General features: G+C 46.7%; 1 protein-coding gene across 1 annotated transcript in view; it reads left to right on the plus strand.

The window, feature by feature from the left end:
* LOC139262282 (formin-1-like) overlaps positions 1 to 21,201 on the plus strand; it is a 654,821-nt gene that overhangs the window by 11,552 nt on the left and 622,068 nt on the right. Inside the window, exon 2 of the mRNA XM_070877435.1 lies at positions 4,118 to 4,284. Within this exon, the coding sequence (XP_070733536.1) occupies positions 4,118 to 4,284 (167 nt within the window). The remainder of the gene's footprint in view (positions 1 to 4,117; positions 4,285 to 21,201) is intronic.

Below are 21,201 nucleotides of genomic sequence, written 5' to 3' on the forward strand. Positions count from 1 at the left end.
TAGTGAGAAACTATATTAGCTCAGAAGATCAAGATGTTGAATCAGTTTGGGTGGAGATCAGGAATAATAAGGAGAAAAAGTCACTAATGGGCGTAGTCGATAGGCCCCCTAACAGTAGCTACAATGTTGGACGGAGTATAAATCAAGAAATAATGGAGGCTTGTACGAAAGCGATGGGAATAATCATGGGCGATTTTAATCTTCATATTGATTGGACAAATCAAATTAGCATGGGTAGCCTTGAGGAAGAGTTCATAGAGTGTATCTGGGATAGCTTCCTTGAACTGTACGTTGCGGAACCAAACAGGAAGCAGGATATCCTGGATTTGGTACTGTGTAATGAGACAAGATTAATAAATTATCTCGTAATAAAGGACCCTCGAGGAAAGAGTGATCATAGCATGGTTGCGTTTCAAATTCAGTTGGAGGGATAGAAAATTGGATTGCAAACCAGTGTCCTGATCTTAAATAAAGATGATTACAAAGGTATGAAGGCAGAGTTGGCTCAAGTGGACTGGGAAAATAGATTAAAGTGTAAGACAGTTGATGAGCAGTGGCAGACATTTAAGGAGATATTTCATAACTCTCAACAAAAATATATTCCAGTGAGAAGGAAAGACTAAGAGAAGGGAGAACCATCTGTGTCTAATTAAGGAAGTAAAGGATGGTATCAGATTGAAAACAAGGGCATACAACGTGACCAAGTTTGGTAGGAGGCCAGAGGATTGGGAAATTTTAAAAAAGCAGCAAAGGATGACTAAAAAAATAGGGAAGATAGATGATGAGAGTAAACTAGCAAGAAATATAAAAACAGATAGTAAGAGCTTCTACAGGTATATAAAAAGGAAGAGAGTAGCTAAGGTAAACATTCATCCCTTAGAGAATGAGACTGAGGAATTAATAATGGGGAACAGGGAAATGGCAGAGACTTTGAACAAATATTTTGTATTGATCTTCATGGTAGAAGACACTCAAAACATCCCAATAATGGATAATCAAGTGGCTATAGGGAGGGAGGAACTTACAACAATCACTTTCACAAAAAAAAATGCTCGGTAAAATAATGGGACTAAAAGTGGACAAGTTCCCTGGACCTGATGGTTTGCATTCTAGGGTCTTAAAAGAAGTGGCTGCAGAGATAGTGGATGCATTGGTTGTAATCTACCAAAATTCCCTGGATTCTGGAGAGGTCCCAGCGGATTGGAAAATCGCAAATGTAACGCCCTTATTTTAAAAAGGAGGCAGACAGAAAGCAGGAAACTATAGACCAGTTAGCCTAACATCTATTAAGGAAGCGGTAGCAGGACTTTTGGAAAAGCATAATTCAATCAAGCAGAGTCAGCATGGTTTTATGAAAGGGAAATCTTGTTTGACAAATTTGCTGGAGTTCTTTTGAGGATGAAACGAGCAGGGTGGATAAGGGGGAACCAGTGGATATGGTGTATTTGGATTTCCAGAAGGCATCCGATAGGGTGCTACACAAGAAAAAATTCACATGGTTGGGGTTAATATATTAGCATGGATAGCGGATTGGCTAGCTAACAGAAAGCAGAGAGTTGGGATAAATGGGTCATTTTCCAGTTGGCAAACAGTAACTAGTGGGGTGCCACAGGGATCGGTGCTGGGGCCTCAACTATTTACAATCTATATTAATGACTTGAATGAAGGGACCGAGTGTAATGTAGCCAAGTTTGCTGATGATACAAAGATGGGTGGGAAAGCAATTTGTGAGGAAGACATTAAAAATCTACAAAGGGATATAGACAGCTAAATGAGTGGGCAAACATTTGGCAGCTGGAGTATAATGTGGGAAAGTGTGAGGTTATCCACTTTGGCAGGAAAAATAAAAAAGCAAATTATTATTTAAATGGAGAGAAATTACAAAATGCTGCAGTACAGAGGGACCTGGGGGTCCTTGTGCATGAAACACAAAAAGTTAATATGCAGGAACAGGAAGTAATCAGGAAGGCAAATAGAATGTTGGCCTTTATTGCAAAGGAGATGAAGTATAAAATCAGAGAAGTCCTGCTACAACTGTACAGAGTATCATTGAGGCTACACCTAGAGTACCGTGTACGGTCTAGGTCTCCTTTTTTAAGGAGGGATGTACTTTCATTGGAGACAGTTCAGAGAAGGTTCACTAGGTTGATTCCTGAGATGAATGGATTGACTTATGAAGATAAGTTGAGTAGGTTGGGCCTAAACTCATTGAAATTTAGAAGAATGAGAAGTGACCTTATTGAAACATACAAGATTCTGAGGGGGCTCAACAAGGTAGATGCAGAGAGGATGTTTGCCCTCATGGGGAAATCTAGTTTCAAAATAAGGAGTCACTCTTCTCTGAGGGTTGTAAATCTGTGGAATTCTCTGCCTCAGAGAGCTGTGGAGAACATAAGAACATAAGAAATAGGGGCAGGAGAAGGCCAAATGGCCCCTTGAGCCTGCTCTGCCATTCAATAAGATCATGGCTGATCTGATCATGGGCTCAGCTCCATTTCCCTGCCTGTTTCCCATAAACCTTTACTCCCTTATCACTCAAAAATCTGTCTATCTCTGCCTTAAATATATTCAATGACCCAGCCTCCACAGCTCTCTGGCTTGAGAGGAGGCTGTGTCATTGAATATATTTAAGGTGGAGATGGACAGATTTTTGTGTGATAAGGGAGTGAAGGTTTATGGGGAGCAGGCAGGGAATTGGAGTTGAGCCCAAGATCGGATCAGCCATGATCTTATTAATGGCCTACTCCTGCTCCTATTTCTTATGTTCTTATAATAAGCGCTTTGGAAAAAAAATAAGTAGGCTCCCCACTCGCACTAGCTTGATACCTGAGCTACTATTTGATATTTCTTGGCACTGTGTCTTGTCTATTTGCAGATTTTCAATGCAGCATGTGAGATGAGATTTTATATAAATCAATAAACTGTTGTATATTACAGACAGGAAGGGAACATATGGAGCAACGATTATCATCAAATTTCACCTTAATCCAAATTCAGTTCCCTCTGAGAGCAATAATAAAAATAAAAACAGAACTAGCTGCCCACTGACGAGTAGGATTTGAGTTTATTGAATACTGAATACTCAAAAAATCAATGATACAACCTTAAACAAATTGACAACTACCAATAAATTCACCAATATTTTTCTATGTCAATGAAACTTTGGTAATATACCTATTTATCAAATCTATTGAGTTAGAATTGCTACAGTTTTTTTTCATCAGAATTAATTAATGAAGCTCGGGCAATTGCTATAGCCATGTACCTGGAAATTCAACTGGGGTCCTCCCATCTCCTGCCATGACATCAGTCGAAGATCGGTGGAAATCCTGGAGAAACATCATAAACTGCCATTTCTCTGGGGTTTCCACCAATCTTCAGCTAATTACATGAGTAGATCGCGAGAACCTCCCCGTCTAAATTCTCTTCCAATGTATGCAGAGTACTTACGAGTGGCTAACCTCAATTATAATCACTTTTTTGATGGCAAGGAATAGGTGTGGCCCAACCTATTACATTATTTTGCCACAATTTTGCAAACATTCTACATAATCATCAGATCTTTGGGGATAGTATAAGCATAGCTTGTTCTTTTATTGTAGCCAGGTAATGCTGTTACTCTTTTTTAAATCATTTTTCAATCGTGCAAAAGCAAAATTAGAAATATTTTGCCGTGTTACTTCTGAAACATACTTAAGCTATGCATAAGCATATATTTTGCTGAAGACTTGAAAGCCTTTAGAAGATTAGCCAATGAACTGGTTGTTGATGGAATATTTTCAACATTATGCTCTGCTGAAGACACAACCTAGAGGCTGTGTATATGAAACTTATTAGATGGAATTGTATCTGGATGAAATATAAGTATTGTGAAATGCTGATATGTTATAGTACTCGTAAATTTTACATCTCCTGTTTCAGAGGGCAGAGGGTTTGTTCAGTTATTGACACACCTTCCTATTGCAGCTTAAAATTCAAGTAAATTCTATCCATTGGATTGCCTCATGACTAATTTTGTTAGCTTCTGAAAGAATTCCAACAGATGAATGAGGTAAAAAATTGCAAATATTCAGGTTTCCAATGGATTTTATTTAAAAACTTTAAACATTTTTTTCAGAGAAGACTTTTTTACTGCAGGAAGGTACTGATCTGTCAGAAAATGAATCATCTGTTAAAAGAATTTCAGTAAACATCAGGCCCAAATCCTTGGACCTCAAGGTATTTATTTTGGATGGAGAAGAAATTGATGCAAATGCTCAATCACGTGGTTACATGGAGGTTAATGTAAGTCATGATTTATAATTATTGTTTATTACTTTTAAAGATTAATTTTTGAGGACTAAGTTTTAAGGATGTTTTATAAATTAGGAACATTGTGATAATCATTTGAATATCAAATTACTTTGGCATTATTTAGGGGACCATGGACGTAGTTTCAATACCTGATATTTACAATAAAGATTATATTCAGATTGCTCAGAATCAGAACAAAAATATGTCATAATTTTCATGTTTAATCGTACAAATATCTAGCTCCCTAAATGGGACAGTTAGATATTTAGGCAAAAATTATTTGTGTTGCTTATTTACGTAGTCAGTCTTGCATTCTGTTTTCACATTTGCATTGCTGCAAAGTGCTTTTGGATGCTCATTGATATCTGAGCATCCTGTTGTTTAACATAATCAAAACAAGAGGAGAATGTTTTAAGATGTCTATATGTAGTGGTACAAGATTTCCATGCCAACTGATATATAGGTTGTAAACCTTCATTTATTGTAACAGTGGCACATTGGATGAGATTTTCTCATGCTTCACATAGCCAGAAAGGTCTTGCATGTAGCAGTGGCTTATCGAAAGATTGCATGTGCATAATGGATGATAAATTACAGACAATTTTCTGAGAAGTTGTCTGCTGCGTACAAGATTTTTCAAAGCCTCTTTGCCATCGTCCAGTTGGGTGGGACTGCATTCACCTGGTTCTATTCTTAACTATCTAATCATAGCCAGAGAATCATCTGCAACGGCTTCTCTTCCTGTTCCATTACTTCTGGTATCCCTCAAGGATCTATCCTTGTCCCCCACCTACTTCTCATCTACCTGTTGCCCTTTAGCGACATCATCTGAAAACACAGCGTCAGTTTTCACATGTACGCTGATGGCACCCAGCTCTATGGGCCCAAGTTTCCACACGCACCTAGAACGGCGCAGTCCCGACCTGGACGCCCATTTTTCGCGCCACAAAGTGCGCCTAAAAAAACCCTCCATATTCTCCACCTCCCTGCAGGTCCTCTGGCCCTCGGCGCAGTGCAGCAGGAGCTGTAGGGGGGCGGAGCCAGGTCCCTGCGCTGAAAACAGTGCCGGGACCTCTGCACATGCGCGCTACAGTGGGCACGCAAGTGCAGTAGCTCCAGGTGCCCGAAATTGTGTGGGAGGGGCCCGAAGCACGCAGCCCCTAGCCCTGGCCGAATGGCCTCACTGGGGCTGCGTGAATAAGGCTCCTCCCACGCCCAGCTCCTGCTTCCTCCCGACCCGACTCGACAACGTTTCTCACCCCCCCCTGGACCAGACCCGACACCCGCTCCCCCCCCCCCCCCGGACCGGACCGGACCCGACTACCGCTCCCGCTCCCCCCCAACTGGACCCGACCCGACCCGACTGCCGCTCCTGCTCCCGCTCCCGCTTCCCCCCGACTGGACCTGACCCGACTGCCGCTCCCGCTCCCGCTTCCCCCCGACTGGACCTGACCCGACTGCCGCTCCCGCTCCCGCTTCCCCCCGACTGGACCTGACCCGACCCGACTGCCGCTCCCGCTCCCGCTTCCCCCCGACTGGACCGGACCCGACCCGACCTGACTGCCGCTCCTGCTCCCGCTCCCCCCCGACTGGACCCGACCCGACCGGACTGCCGCTCCCGGACTGGATCCGACCTGACCTCCCCCTCCCCGACCTGACCTCCCCCTCCCCGACCTCCCCTGACCTGACCTGACCTCCCCCTCCCTGACCTGACCTCTGTCTCCCTCCCTCCCTCCCTCCCTCTCTTCCTCCTTCCTCCCTCTCCCTCTCCCCCTCTCCCTCCCTCTCCCTCTCCCCCTCTCCCTCCCCCCCCCCCCCCACCGACCCGAACCGAACCTCCCTCCCCGACCTGACCCAATGCCACCTACCTGTAAATCTGGTGCTGGGGACGGGCCCTGCCCGAAGTCTCGGGCCTGGCCCGTTCAGCCTTCGGTCCTGACGGCAAACCGCTGCCTTTCACACAGGTAGGAAGATGGTTTATTTAATCTTTTCTTTGCTTATAAATGTTTATTCAGATTGGATTTATTTGTACAATATTTGTAGAAGTATAAATAAGGATTCATTATAGAATTTAATGACTTCCCTCCCCCCCCTACCCCCCAACCTCGTTCTGGACGCCTAATTTGTAACCTGCGCCTGATTTTTTAATGTGTAGAACAGGTTTTTTCAGTTCTACAAAAATCTTCACTTGCTCCATTCTAACTTAGTTTGGAGTACGTTTTCACTGTGGAAACTTTGAAATCAGGCGTCAGTGGCCGGACACGCCCCCTTTTGAAGAAAAAATTCTGTTCCAAAGTGGAACTGTTCTACCTGCCTAGAACTGCAGAAAAAAAAATGTGGAGAATTGCGATTTCTAAGATAGTCCGTTCTCCACCAGTTGCTCCTAAAAATCAGGCGCAAATCATGTGGAAACTTGGGCCCTATATCACTACCACTTCTCTTGACCCCCTCCATGGTCTCTAAATTGTCAGGCTTCTTGTCCAACATCCAGTTCGGGTGAGCAGAAATTTTCTCCAATTAAATATTGGGAAGACAAAGGCATTGTTTTTGGTCCCCACCACAAACTCCGTTCCCTATCCACTGGCAACATCTCTCTCCCCAACTTCTGTCTGAGGCTAAACCAGACTGTTCCCAACCTTGGTGACATATTTGACCATGAAATGAGCTTTTGACCACACATCCGCAGCATAACTAAGACCGCCTATTTCCACTTCCGTAACATCGCTCGTCTCTGCCCTTGCCCTTGCCTCAGCTCATCTGCTGTTGAAACCCTCATCCATACCTTTGTTACTGTTGTGTATGCAATAGCTGTTAGACTGAGTACTGTTTAACTCTAAGAGGTATGACCTTGGCTCTGCTTTATTAAGGCCCAAAGTGACTAATATACAAAATGGCTGGCCTTTTATACTTGGGCTGCACACACATGCGTGCAGTCCAAAGGCCTCCAACAGTGACACCATCTAGTGGCTAGTGATCCCAAAAGTACATACATGACAATACCCCCCTCTGAGATATTAACAGTCTTTTAGAAATTGAGACGGTCCGTTGTTTTACGCTCCCGGGTTGACTGTCTCAGTTCAACTCCAGCCTTGGGTGAGTGTTCATAGTCTGTTGTGACTGGTGGCTGGGTGGCTGACCTGGTGGGAGTGGCAATGGCCATGTCAGGGATTGAAAGTCAATTTTCATTGAACATGTCAGTGATTGAGTCCCGATTCACTGATGACCACTGAGTCCTTTGATGACTGGGGGTAGGTTGGTTGGTCGTCGATTGTCTCTTCCTCCGACTGTTCCAGTTCGTGTGTGTGCCACAGCTTTGTCTGATTCATATGTTTCCTGCATTTTTGCCCATTTTTGAGCTTGACAATAAATACTCTGTTGCCCTCCTTTGCCATGACAGTACCAGTGATCCACTTGGGACCTTGACCATAATTCAGAACATATACAGGATAATTTACAAAAATATCGCGTGACACAGCTGCGCGATTGTGATACCCTTGCTGACTTTGTCTTCTATATTCAACATGATTATTCAAATCAGGGTATATAAGAGATAGCTTGGCCTTAAGACCTCTCTTTATCATTAGTTCAGCAGGCGAGACATCGGTAAGTGTGTGTGGTCTTGTCCTGTAACTCAGCAATATGCCTGACAGGCGGGTCTGCAGTGACCCTTGGGTTACTCGCTTCATACTCTGCTTTATGATTTGGGCAGCACATTCTGCTTGCCCATTGGATACAGGTTTGAATGGTGCTGACCTTACATGTTTGATACCATTGAGTTTCATGAACTCTTGAAACTCCTGACTGGTGAAGCACGATCCGTTGTCGCTAACAATGATGTCAGGCAGATCATGTGTCGCGAACATGACACTGAGTTCTCAATGGTAGCTGTGGATGTGCTGGATGACATGATTATACACTCTATCCACTTCAAATATGCATCCACCACAACTGAAAACATCTTCCGTAGGAAGGGACCTGCAAAGTCTATGTGAATCCTGGACCATGGTTTGGATGGCCACGACCACAGACTCAGCGGCGATTCCGCTGGTGCTTTGCTGAGCTGCATGCAAGTGTTGCACTGATGCACACATGATTCCAGCTCAGAGTCAATATATAAATACAAGTTATTATTGTTGAGTGTTGTTACAAGAAATATTGTGTTCAGATAATGATAATATTCTATAAGAACCTCATTTATAATCTAGCAGTTTGCAGCTATTGGGCTGTATTTTCAGGTTTTTGCGATTTCGCCCGTTTTCGAGCGCAACTCGTGGCGGAATCTTTTTTTGGCGGCGGGTTAGCGTTGGCTCCAGAACGCGCAACTTTCGGCAAACAGTGATGAGCGTTAGCATTAGTGCTAGACAGATTTTGTGCGCCGGAGCCGAAAGTTCCGATGTCGAAATAATATCGGCCCTTCTGCGCATGTGCGAGAAAAAAAAATTCTTCTTCCCGCGCTTCTGGTCAGCTGTCCGATCGCAAACGTAATGCAGGCAGGGAGTGCCCATGCTCATGCACAGAACACCCGAGGCTGAATCAGCCATTTGACTTTTGATTTTGAGCATGGAGGAGCACAGCAGCATGGAAGAAGATTGACAGAGGGTGAGGAAGTTTTTTGAATGAAGCAAACGAGGCACTAGTTGCTGCTGTGGAGGGCAGATGGGACGATTTACATGGGAGGGGTGCAAATAGACCCCTCCCAGCAATCTTCAGAAAAATGTGGGAGGAGATCGCAGAGGAGGTCTCTGCCTCCGGCACTGTTGCTAGAACGCCGGACCAGTGTCAAAAAAATTTTACAATCTCAGGAGGGTCGTCAGAGTGAGTACCATTTTCATTCATGTACTCCTTCATTATTGAAATTATAAATCTGACACACTATTTGTTCTGATGCTGTTGTTGGGTCTCAGCTCTCTGTCGGTTGCCTCCTAAAATGCATGACACATATGTAAGCTTAGTTTGCGACCCTATTTGCCATGAATGATCTTTACACATTATTAAAATTGCTTTCTGAGATCTCGAGATGTTTCTGCACTTCAATGTCCTTCTGATGAACCACGTGTAACTTCCAAGGCAATTAAACAGAGGACTGTATTATATTCACACAGTATGGTATAAGTTTTTTGGTGGCTATCTGTGTATGCCACAAGAGCAGATGGACCCTCTGGTAATCATTCCCATTTTCATCTTAACAGGCAAGGAAGTTGCATAACCGCTGTGAACAGCTGTGCACAGGCGGTGGTCAGGCTCACACCCTGCCACTCACGCATGTGGAGGAGTGTTTGGCTGGCCTCATTGGCATTAACGGTCGGGCAACTGCCTGTGGGGGTGCTGACCCCCGACTGGAAAGTTACAGTAAGTTCTGCACACTTCCTGGGCTGAGTTGGGACAATGTGGAGTAGGGTAGGGGCAATGTGATGCAGTGTCTGTGGAGCAGGGTTGGGGCAATGTCAGGCAGTGTCTCTGGACTACTTATAATGGAGTCATGGCAGTCTTTCACATGAGCCTGTGTTATGTGACCTTCCTCATGTCACCCTGTCCCCTCCCTTGCTGCTAACCACTGGTTTGTTGCTTTCTACTTGCAGATGAAGAGTCACAGGCGCTGCTTGCCTCTGATGAACCCTCCACATCAGGGCATCATGTGGGGGAGAAGGAGGAGCAAGAGGAAGACACTAGTGATGAGCCGACTGCGGGGCAGGGGTGGGGGCAGATGCACTCCACACTTCTTTTGGCACCGGGAAACATGTCTTCTGAGGAGGTCCAAATATTCTCGGGCTTTGATACATCCGAGGCTCCTGGGACTACTAGTGGCATGCAGCAATGCAGTTCTGGGGTTGAATCCCGTATACCGTCTCTATGGAGGGTGAGTCGCCAAAGTCGGTCTGGTGACAGACAGGCAGGCATCCAACTGGACATGATGTCACTGTCCAGGGAGAGCATCCAGCTCACCCGACAGCTCCTCGAGGTCCTGGGTAGGATTCTCGCGAGCATCGCGACACTCACTGTGACCATCACGGAGGTAGAGTCGCAGATTGTCGGTGCGAGCCGCGAAACCTGCGAGGCTGTCAATGCCCATGCGCTACTGATGGCCTCCACCAGTGACATTGGAGTCCCCAGTGTTACATCCAGACCCACACCACCTGTGACTGGTGACGCCGAGCAAGAGGCTCGCCAGTCAGAAGCCGGGCCTTCTATACCCCAAGCTTCTCCACTGATCCCCACATGGCGTCTCCAAGGTCTCTTTTTCCACCCTCCCAATACAGAAGGACTTTGGCCGCCTTGCTGCACGAACTGGTGGCACTTTGGGTAGGGGCAGCAGGCGAGGGAGGGGGCTAGGGGTAAGGGGGTGCTAAAAGACGTTGGGGTAGGGGTTGTTGTGGTGGTCTTGTTATTTTATTAAAGTTTTAAAAGTTTTCAAATTATGTTAATGTTAAGTTATAAAAGTTGTCAATGTTTATTAAAGTTTGTTTCAACATTTACAAAGTTCAAAAAGTTTACATTTTTGAGAAAATCTGTTCATTACCTTAACCATTCCCATGTAGTGTCTCATTTGCAGAATAAGAGGGGAACAGTCAACATGGTGGGATAGAGTGGCCAGGCAATGGTCAAACATACCGTTCACTCTTCAAGCAAAGCTTTCAATTATCAGTTGCTGATGTAAGGCTTTCCACGATGCCTCCCCTGTGGTTGTGGTGTGGGTGGTGGTGACATGGGTTCCTCGCCAGGCTCCTCTTCCTCCCCCCCCCACCCCCTCTCTCCCCACCCCCCTTCTCCTCAGGTGGTTCTGCAATCCCCATTGGCAATTCCTGTCCTCTCATGATGGCCAATTTGCAGCACACCACAATGAACTCAGTATTGCAGGCAGCCTCCAGAGTGGTCCAGGCATTGGAAGCACTGCTTGAGCACTCCAATTGTCCGTTCAATGATGTTGTGTGTGGCTGCATGGCTCTCATTATAGCGATACTTGGCTTCGGTCTGAGGGTTCATGAGGGGGGTCATGAGCCAGGTGGCGAGGCTGTAACCTTTGTCCCTGAGCATCCAGCCCTTGTCTTGTAGTTGACGCTGTAACAGGCCTGAGACATTGCTCTCACTCAAGAAGAAAGCATCATGGATGCTCCCTGGATATTGGACATTGACTGCCATGATGTTCTGAGTATGGTCGCAGACGATCTGAATGTTCATGGAATGGAATCCCTTTTCAGTTTCGGTAAAACTCTTGATTGTGTAAAGTTGCTCGAAGGGTGATATGTGTACAGTCAATGGCACCCGTAACCTTGGGAATCCTGGAAATCATCCAAAACCTACAGCCCTCTCATTCTGGGCCTCCTTGGTCATTGGGAAGTTTATGAAGTCTATCCTGTGTGCGTGCAGTGCAGTAGTCACCTGGCGATTGCTGCAACATGTAGCGTGCTGTGAGATGGAGCATATGTCCCCCGCTGATGCTTGAAAGAAGCCGGAGGCATAGAAGGCAAGTGCCACAGTCACCTTCACCTCGACGGGCAGTGTAGTTCTGTTGCCATTGGTTGGTAGGCTGTAGGTCTGCCTTTATGAGCTGGCATATCTCTGTCAGCATTTCTTTTCAGAAGTGCAGCCTTCCAATGCACTGTGCCTCAGAGAGCTGCAGGTATGAGCACTGTTCCCTGTAAACCCATGGGGGGTAAGGCCTCCTTCCCATACGTCTACGACCTCTTCGATAACGTTCAATATGATCATCAATAAGCCTTGCAGCTTGACATCGTATAAATATAGCAGCCAGGAATAATGGCTGACATAGTATAGTCCCCATCTTTTCAAAAGTCCTTTACAACACTTCCCTATGAAAAGCACAGCCGCCTTCTCCCAATCCTTTGACAGCAATGGCCACTATATAATTGGCTTATGTTCCAAGACAATGACAGATGGTTTAGTGAACCTTCTAGAAATTCCACATGTATAAATGATTAGTCAGAACAGGTTGCACCTGTCCGTCCCTTTCCCTACCCTCCACTCACTTACACTACATGAAAAAAATGGAACATTAAAAATTGATCTGCAGATTATAAAGGTCACTGGTTTAACCCACTTGCCTGTGTGAAGTTTGCTGATCTCAGCCAGGACAGTGATGAGCCATTATAATTGGCTTTGAAGAGAAGAAAATAGCCCAGTTATGCCGATGAATGGAGCAACATAGAAACATAGAAAATAGGTGCAGGAGTAGGCCATTCGGCTCTTCGAGCCTGCACCGCCATTCAATGAATTCATGGCTGAACATGCAACTTCAATACCCCATTCCTGCTTCCTCGCCATACTCCTTGATCCCCCTAGTAGTAAGGACTACATCTAACTCCTTTTTGAATATATTTAGTGAATTGGCCTCAACAACTTCCTGTGGTAGAGAATTCCACAGGTTCACCACTCTCTGGGTGAAGAAGTTTCTCCTCATCTCGGTCCTAAATGGCTTACCCATTATCCTTAGACTGTGACCCCTGGTTCTGGACTTCCCCAACATTGGGAACATTCTTCCTGCATCTAACCTGTCTAAACCCATCAGAATTTTACACGTTTCTATGAGATCCCCTCTCATTCTTCTGAACTCCAGTGAATACAAGTCCAGTTGATCCAGTCTTTCTTGATATGTCAGTCACGCCCTCCCGGGAATCAGTCTGGTGAACCTTTGCTGCACTCCCTCAATAGCAAGAATGTTCTTCCTCAAGTTAGGAGACCAAAACTGTACACAATACTCCAGGTATGACCTCACCAAGGCCCTGTACAACTGTAGTAACACCTCCCTGCCCCTGTACTCAAATCCCCTCGCTATGAAGGCCAACATGCCATTTGCTTTCTTAACCGCCTGCTGAACCTGTATGCCAACCTTCAATGACTGATGTACCATGACACCCAGGTCTCGTTGCACCTAATCTGTCACCATTCAGATAATAGTCTGTCTCTCTGTTTTTACCACCAAAGTGGATAACCTCACATTTATCCACATTATACTTCATCTGCCATGCATTTGCCCACTCACCTAACCTATCCAAGTCACTCTGCAGCCTCATAGCATCCTCCTCGCAGCTCACACTGCCACCCAACTTAGTGTCATCCGCAAATTTGGAGATACTACATTTAATCCCCTCGTCTAAATCATTAATGTACAATGTAAACAGCTGGGGCCCCAGCACAGAACCTTGCGGTACGCTACTAGTCACTGCCTGCCATTCTGAAAAGTACCCATTTATTCCTACTCCTTGCTTCCTGTCTGACAACCAGTTCTCAATCCACGTCAGCACACTACCCCAAATCCCATGTGCTTTAACTTTGCACATTAATCTCTTGTGTGGGACCTTGTCGAAAGCCTTCTGAAAGTCCAAATACACCACATCAACTGGTTCTCCCTTGTCCACTCTACTGGAAACATCCTCAAAAAATTCCAGAAGATTTGTCAAGCATGATTTCCCTTTCACAAATCCATGCTGACTTGGACCTATCATGTCACCTCTTTGCAAATGCGCTGCTATGACATCCTTAATAATTGATTCCATCATTTTACCCACTACCGATGTCAGGCTGACCGGTCTATAATTCCCTGTTTTCTCTCTTCCCCCCCCTTTTTAAAAAGTGGGGTTACATTGGCTACCCTCCACTCGATAGGAACTGATCCAGAGTCTATGGAATGTTGAAAAATGACTGTCAATGCATCCGCTATTTCCAAGGCCACCTCCTTAAGTACTCTGGGATGCAGTCCATCAGGCCCTGGGGATTTATCAGCCTTCAATCCCATCAATTTCCCCAACACAATTTTCCGACTAATAAGGATTTCCCTCAGTTCCTCCTCCTTACTAGACCCTCTGTTTGACAGAGTCATCCATACGTCAACACAAGAAAAAGTTTGGTCAGAACAGAAAATTTAACAACATATCATGATGTTCAAAAGTTCCGCCCTGTAAGTGGTTTCCCTTAGGTATTTTCGACGCACCCCCATAGTTCTAGACCTGGGAGGGATTACTGTACTGAATAGATGAATGAGTCACGGACAGATACCTCAGTCTCAACCGCCAATGCTTTATTAAATCTACCTCAACACAGCAAAACTACAAGTAAACACAGTGACGATGTGGTACAATCCAATACCCTGCGATGTCTAAACCGCCCCTATCGCGAAGTACCCAATGTCTAAATCCTCTGCTCGGATCCACAGTGTACCCCTGAATCTGTAATGATCGGCTGGGCATACGCCTATAGTCCCTGCAGCAAAACCTCCCCACTAAAACCCTTCTAAGGCTTGGTTGGGGGAACACACGACACCTCCTCACACAGTGGCTGTGATCTTAAAGATGCGTGGGCAGGGATGATGCTCGCTGCTTCTCCTGGTGAAAATATGATTCTTCTGTTTCTGTACTATCGAAGGTTTCTTCTCTCTGTCCAAGACGGAGTGCTCGATCCTTGGAGAGATGAAGCAAGCAAGAGCAAGAGAGAGAGAGAGATGGCCACACGGCAGCCTTTTATAACCAAAGTCTGTTTGCTTCTTCTGGCCAAATAAAGTTTTTCCTTGTTTCGAGGATCCTGTTTGTTAGCTTCTTCTGGCCCAACAAAGTTTTCCTAGTTTCGAGGCTTTTGTCTGAGTGGCCCATGTGTATTCCAGCGCTGGCTGGGGATGGGTTTTCACTTCCAACCGGTCTGGGCTTAATGGCTTTCTTTTGTTTTGTTTTCCCGCCTCTCGGGGTTATCTCATCCAGGTAATGGTTCTCTGATGAGTTCACATTGCTTAACAATGGACCCCCCATCTTTGCCCATTACCTGTGATGAGTTGCCTTCTCCTAGCCATTGTAACATGTCTCAGATCACCCCCATCCATCAGATGTGGATTTTTCATGTACAACATGGAAAAATACCTGGGCCCCTCCCACAACAGGGCTGCCAGCTCTTTTCTGCAGTGAGAAATGTTAAAACGCAATGTCCAGATAATGTCCAACAATTCTTGTGGAGCCGATGCTTACAGTCCGGGGCACTAGCACAGTGTTGCACGACGATTTATGTCTTCCAAATGCTAAAAATATTGGGTGGGTGCTAAGTTTTAGCGCCGCTGCAAAACCACTGCCGAATGTTCCGCCCGAGCGCCCTGTTTTGCGACAAAAAAATAGTTTTGGCATTTTGGCTAGGTGCTAAACTGGTCGCAAACCCCTCGAAAATCCAGCCCATCTTGTATAATATAAAATTTAGAGTAGTTATGGAAAAGTAAGGAACAATTGAGTGTAAAAATATTTAATTGGAGGAGGGCTAATTTCAGTAAATTAAAATGAGATTTAGCCTAGATGGATTGAAATCAAAAATTGATAGGCAAAACAGTAATTGCACAATGGGCACAAAGAAGTTAGTTCGGCCATAGAGTAGACACATTCCCATAAGGGGAAAGGAAGTGCATTTAAAGCTGGAGCTCCTCGGATGACTAAAGATATAGGGGCTGAAATTGCCCCTTTAAGAGCCTGAAAGAGACGGCCTCAGGTCAATACGAACTCTCCGCCTAGTTGATGCGGAGTAAGGACTATTTTTTAAATGACCCTACCTGGGTTGTACAGCGATAATCGCTACTGCACCGTTGTTGCTCCCGCACGTCGGGCGCACGCAGCCCCCCCATCGGCTGGTGACAACCCCCTTTCTGTCCAGTGTGGGAAATTGCCCCGCGGGAGCAGATCGGCCGCCGGTTGGTGCCCCCGACCGCGTTCCCTGGCGGGAAGCTGTGTGTGCCTAGGCGGCGCGTCCGCCCTTAAAGGGGAAGGCGCACTGCCGTGGATGTCATTTTATTTGTCGGCTGACTGGCACGTTGGCCCGACAATGGAGCCCATGGCTTCAGCTGAGCTGCCAACAGGCAGCCCGGCACCCCATCTTGGGTGCCAGGCCGCTGGCTCAGCCTAAACCCTCTCTGGTGTCCTAGTGGACCTAACTAAACCCTATGCAGAGTTCACAGTGGCCCTCCCCTTTTAAATTATCGTTCAAAAATCTGTCTATCTCCACCTTAAATATGCTCAATGACCCACCCACTTTCAGAGGTCGAACTCCAAGCCATCGTCAACATCTTCACCAAGGCGTATGAAAGCATGGGCCTTACACTAAACATCTATAAGACAAAGGTCCTCCACCAACCTGACCCCTCCACACAGCACTGCCGCCCAATCATCAAAATTCACGGTGCGGCCTTGGACAACGTGGACCATTTTCCATACCTCGGGCACCTACTATTAGCAAGGGCAGTCATCGACGACGATGTCCAATAGCACCTCCAGTGTGCCAGCGCAGCCTTCGGTCGCCTGAGGAAGAGAGTGCATTAAGACCAGGCCTTCAAATCTGGCACCAAGTTTATGGTCTACAGGGCTGTAGTGATACCCGCCCTCCTATATGGCTCAGAGACGTGGACCATATACAGGAAATACCTCAAATCGCTGGAGAAATACTATCAACGATGTCGCCGCAAGATCCTGCAAATCCACTGGGAGGATAGACACACCAGTGTCAGTGTTCTTGATCAGGCCAACATCCCCAGTATCAAAGCACTGACCATGCTCGACCAGCTCCGTTGGGTGGGCCACATTGTCCGCATGCCCGATACAAGACTCCCAAAGCAAGCGATCTACTCGGAACTCCTACATGGCAAGCAAGCCCCAGGTGGCAGAGGAAAGGTTTCAAGGACACCCTCAAAGCCTCCTTGATAAAGTGCAACATCCCCACTGGCACCTGGGAATCCCTGACCAAAGACTGCCCTAAATGGAGGAAGAGCACCTGGGACGGCGTTGAGCACTTTGAGTCTTGTCGCCGAGAGTGTTATGTATTTAACCCTTTGTAACTTGCATAACACCTGACCACCAGAGGGCCCACCTGTTGGAGTCCAAAGGGATCCCAGCATCCCTTGGGAGCACAGTATTTCAGCAGGCCACCCACGAGATACCTGCACTCTGGAGTCTTATTAAAGGAGCTAAGGTCACACTTGCTCATTGTACACAGTACTCAGTCTCACCATTTATTATGAGTGTACCAATTGGCGACAAGGTAACAAACAACCGCATGAAAATGTAAAGAACAGTCGGTATACTGGAGAAGTTCTCAGAAGGGGACGATTGGGAGGCCTTCGTGGAGAGACTCAACCAATACTTCGTGGCCAACAAGCTGGAAGGGGACGAGAACGAAGGACGATCCTCCTAACTGTCTGTGGGGCAACAACCTTACGAACAATCTCCAGGCCCCGGCAAAACCAACAGAGACATCCTATGAAGAATTGTGTACGCTGGTCCGGGAGCACCTAAATCCTAAGGAAAGCATTTTGATGCCGAGATATCGGTTCTACACGTGTCAACGATCGAAGGGCCAGGAAGTGGCGAGCTATGTCGCCGAACTAAGGCGCCTCACAAGACATTGTGAGTTTGAGGGATTCCGAGAACAAATGCTCAGACTATTTTGTACTGGGCATTGGACATGAGACAATCCTTCGCAAACTGTTGACTGTAGAAACTCCGAATCTAAGTAAAGCCATAACAATAGCCCAGGCATTTATGTCCACCAGCGACAACACCAAACAGATTTCGCAGAGTAAAGAAGTTTCGGCCAGTACTGGGCATAAAGTAACGTCAGTCTTGAGCAGAAATGTACATGGCAGAACGTACACGGCCCGACCTCAATTGACCCAGAATCTGCCATCAATTGTTAATGCGAGGCAGTTAACACTTTGGCGCTGTGGAGGTGATCATCGGCCGCATCAATGCCGCTTCAAGCACTATGTGTGCAATGGTTGCAGAACAATGGGACACCTCCAACGAATGTGCAGGCGAGCTGCAAACCCTGCAAATCCTGAAAACCACCACATTGCAGAGGAAGATTGATCCACTGTGGATCAGGCTGAATTGGCGACTCGTACCGAAGAGGCAGAAGTGTACAGGGTACACACATTCACTGCGAAATGTCAACATTTCAATAATGTTGAAAGTTGAACTGAACGGTATTCCAATATCTATGGAACTGGACATGGGGCAAGTCAATCCATAATGAGTAAAAAGGTCTTCGACAGGCTGTGGGGCAAAAAGGCACACAGGCCCAAGCTCAGCCCCATTCACACCAAACTAAGGACTTACACCAAGGAACTAATCCCTGTAATTGGCAGTGCAGAAGTCAAAGTCTCCTATGACGGAGCAGAACACGAACTTCCGCTGTGGATTGTGCCAGGGGATGGCCCCACGTTGTTTGGCAGAAGCTGGCTGGGAAGAATCCGCTGGAACTGGGACGACATCCGAGCGCTTTTGTCTGTTGACAACACCGCATGTATCCAGGTTCTAAGTAAGTTCCCTTCGTTATTCGAGCCAGGCATTGGAAGCTTCTCGGGGGCGAAAGTGCAGATCCATTTGGTTCCCGGTAAGCGACCCATCCACCATAAGGCTTGGGCGTACTGTACATGATGCGTGAAAAAGTGGAAATTGTGCTGGACAGGCTGCAACATGAAGGCATCATCGCGCCTGTGGAATTCAATGACTGGGCCAGTCCGATTGTCCCGGTACTTGACGAGGACGGCATGGTTAGAATTTGTGAGGACTATAAAGTAACGATTAACCGTTTTTCGCTGCAAGACCAGTACCCGCTACGCAAGGCAGACGACCTATTTGCGACCTGGCTGGAAGGAAGTCATTCACCAAGCTGGATCTGACCTCGGCCTACATGACGCAGGAGCTGGAGGAGTCTTCGAAAGGCCTCACCTGCATCAACACACACAAAGGTCTGTTCATCTGTAACAGATGCCCGTTCGGGATTCGATCGGCCACGGCTATCTTCCAGCGAAACATGGAGAGGCTGCTAAAGTCGGTTCCTTGCACAGTGGTTTTTCAGGACGACATATTGGTTACAGGTCGGGATACCATTGAGCACTTGAAGAATCTGGAAAAGGTTCTTAGTCAGTTGAGTCGCGTGGGGCTCAGGTTAAAACGCTTGAAGTGTGTTGTCCTGGCGCAGGACGTCGAGTTCTTGGGAAGAAGAATCACAGCAGACGGCATCAGACTCACAGACGCCAAGATGGCGGCTATCAAGAACGCACCGCGACCACAGAACGTGACGGAGCTGCGGTGTTCCTGGGACTCCTTTAACTATTTTGGTAATTTCCTACCTGGGTTAAACACCCTACTAGAACCCCTACATGCGCTGCTACGCAAGGGAGACGACTAGATATGGGGGAATTCACAAGAGGCTGCCTTTAAGAAAGCCAGAAATCTGTTGTGTTCAAACAAACTGCTTGTCCTGTATAACCTTTGTAAACGATTAGTGCTAGCTTGCGATGCGTCGTCATACGGGGTTGGGTGTGTGTTACAACAGGCTAATGAATCAGGGATTTTGTAACCGGTCGCTTATGCATTCAGGAGTTTGTCCAAGGCCAAAAGGGCCTACAGCATGATTGAAAAAGAGGCTGTGGCGTGCGTCTACGGGGTGAAAAAAATGCACCAGTACTTATTTGGCCTCAAGTTTAAGCTTGAAACTGACCACAAGCCGCTCACATCGCTGTTCTCTGAGAGCAAAGGGATTAATACCAATGCCTCTGTCCGCATCCAAAGATGACCGCTCATACTGTCGGCATAGAACTATGTAATCCGCCACAGACCGGGCACAGAGAACTGCGCAGATGATCTCAGTCGGCTGCCATTGCCCACCACCGGGGTGGAAATGGCACAGCCACCGGACTTGCTCATGGTCATGGAGGCATTCAAGAACGAGAAGTCCTCCGTTACGGACCAGCCAGGATCCTTTACTGTCCTTGGTAAAAAAACTGTGTCCTCCATGGGAGCTGGTCCGGTGTCCCAGTGGAGATGCAGGAGGCGATTAAGCTGTTCCACAGACGCAAAGATGAGTTGTCCCTGCAGGCGGACTGTCTATTGTAGGGCAATTGCGTGGTCTTGCCCAAGAAAGTCAGAGACACATTCATATGTGAACTGCACATCACTCACCCAGGCATTGTAATGATCAAAGCCATAGCCAGATCCCGTGTGTAGTGGCCTGGCATTGACTCAGATTTAGAGTCATGCGTGCGTCAGTGCAATACTTGCTCTCAGCTGAGCAATGCACTTAGAGAGGCACTACTAAGTTTGTGGTCATGTCCCTCCAAACTATGGTCGAGGATCCACGTAGACTATGGGGGCCCATTTCTCGGCAAAATGTTTTTGGTTGTCGTGGACGCTTACTCAAAATGGATTGAATGTGCAATAATGTCTATAAGAACGTCCACGGCCACTATTGAAAGCCTACGAGCCATGTTTGCCACGTACGGCTTGCCTGATGTCCCAGTCAGCGACAATGGGCCGTGCTTTACCAGCGCTGAATTCAAGGAATTCATGACCCGCAATGGGATCAAACACGGCACATCTACCCTGTTCAAGCCCGCATCCAACGGCCAGGCAAAATGGGCAGTCCAGACCATCAAGCAAAGCTTGAAATGTGTGCCGGAAGGCTCCCTGGATGTCCCGGGTGCTGCTCAGCTACCGCACCAGATCGCACTCACTCACCGGGGTTCCCCAGGCCGAGCTGCTCATGAAAAGGGCGCTTAAGCAAGTCTCTCTCTTGTCCACCCTGATCTTCATGATCACGTGGAGGGCAAGCGGCATCAACAAAGTGTGTACCATGACCGTGCAAATTTGTCACGCGATATTGAGATCAATGATCCCGTGTTTGTGCTCAATTATGGACATGGTCCCAAATGGCTCGCTGGCACGATCACAGCCAAAGAGGGGAGTAGGGTTTTTCAGGTCAAATTGGCCAATGGACAAACGCACAGAAAACATTTGGACCAAATGAAATTGTGGTTCACCAACAGCTACGAATAACCCGAAGAGGACACCACCAACTTTGACCCTACAACACACACACAATGGGCAACTGACATCATGGTTGACCACGAAGCCAACCTCATCATCCCCAGCA

Source organism: Pristiophorus japonicus, chromosome 4 (genome assembly GCF_044704955.1).
Source record: "Pristiophorus japonicus isolate sPriJap1 chromosome 4, sPriJap1.hap1, whole genome shotgun sequence".
Taxonomy (NCBI): Eukaryota; Metazoa; Chordata; class Chondrichthyes; family Pristiophoridae; genus Pristiophorus; species Pristiophorus japonicus.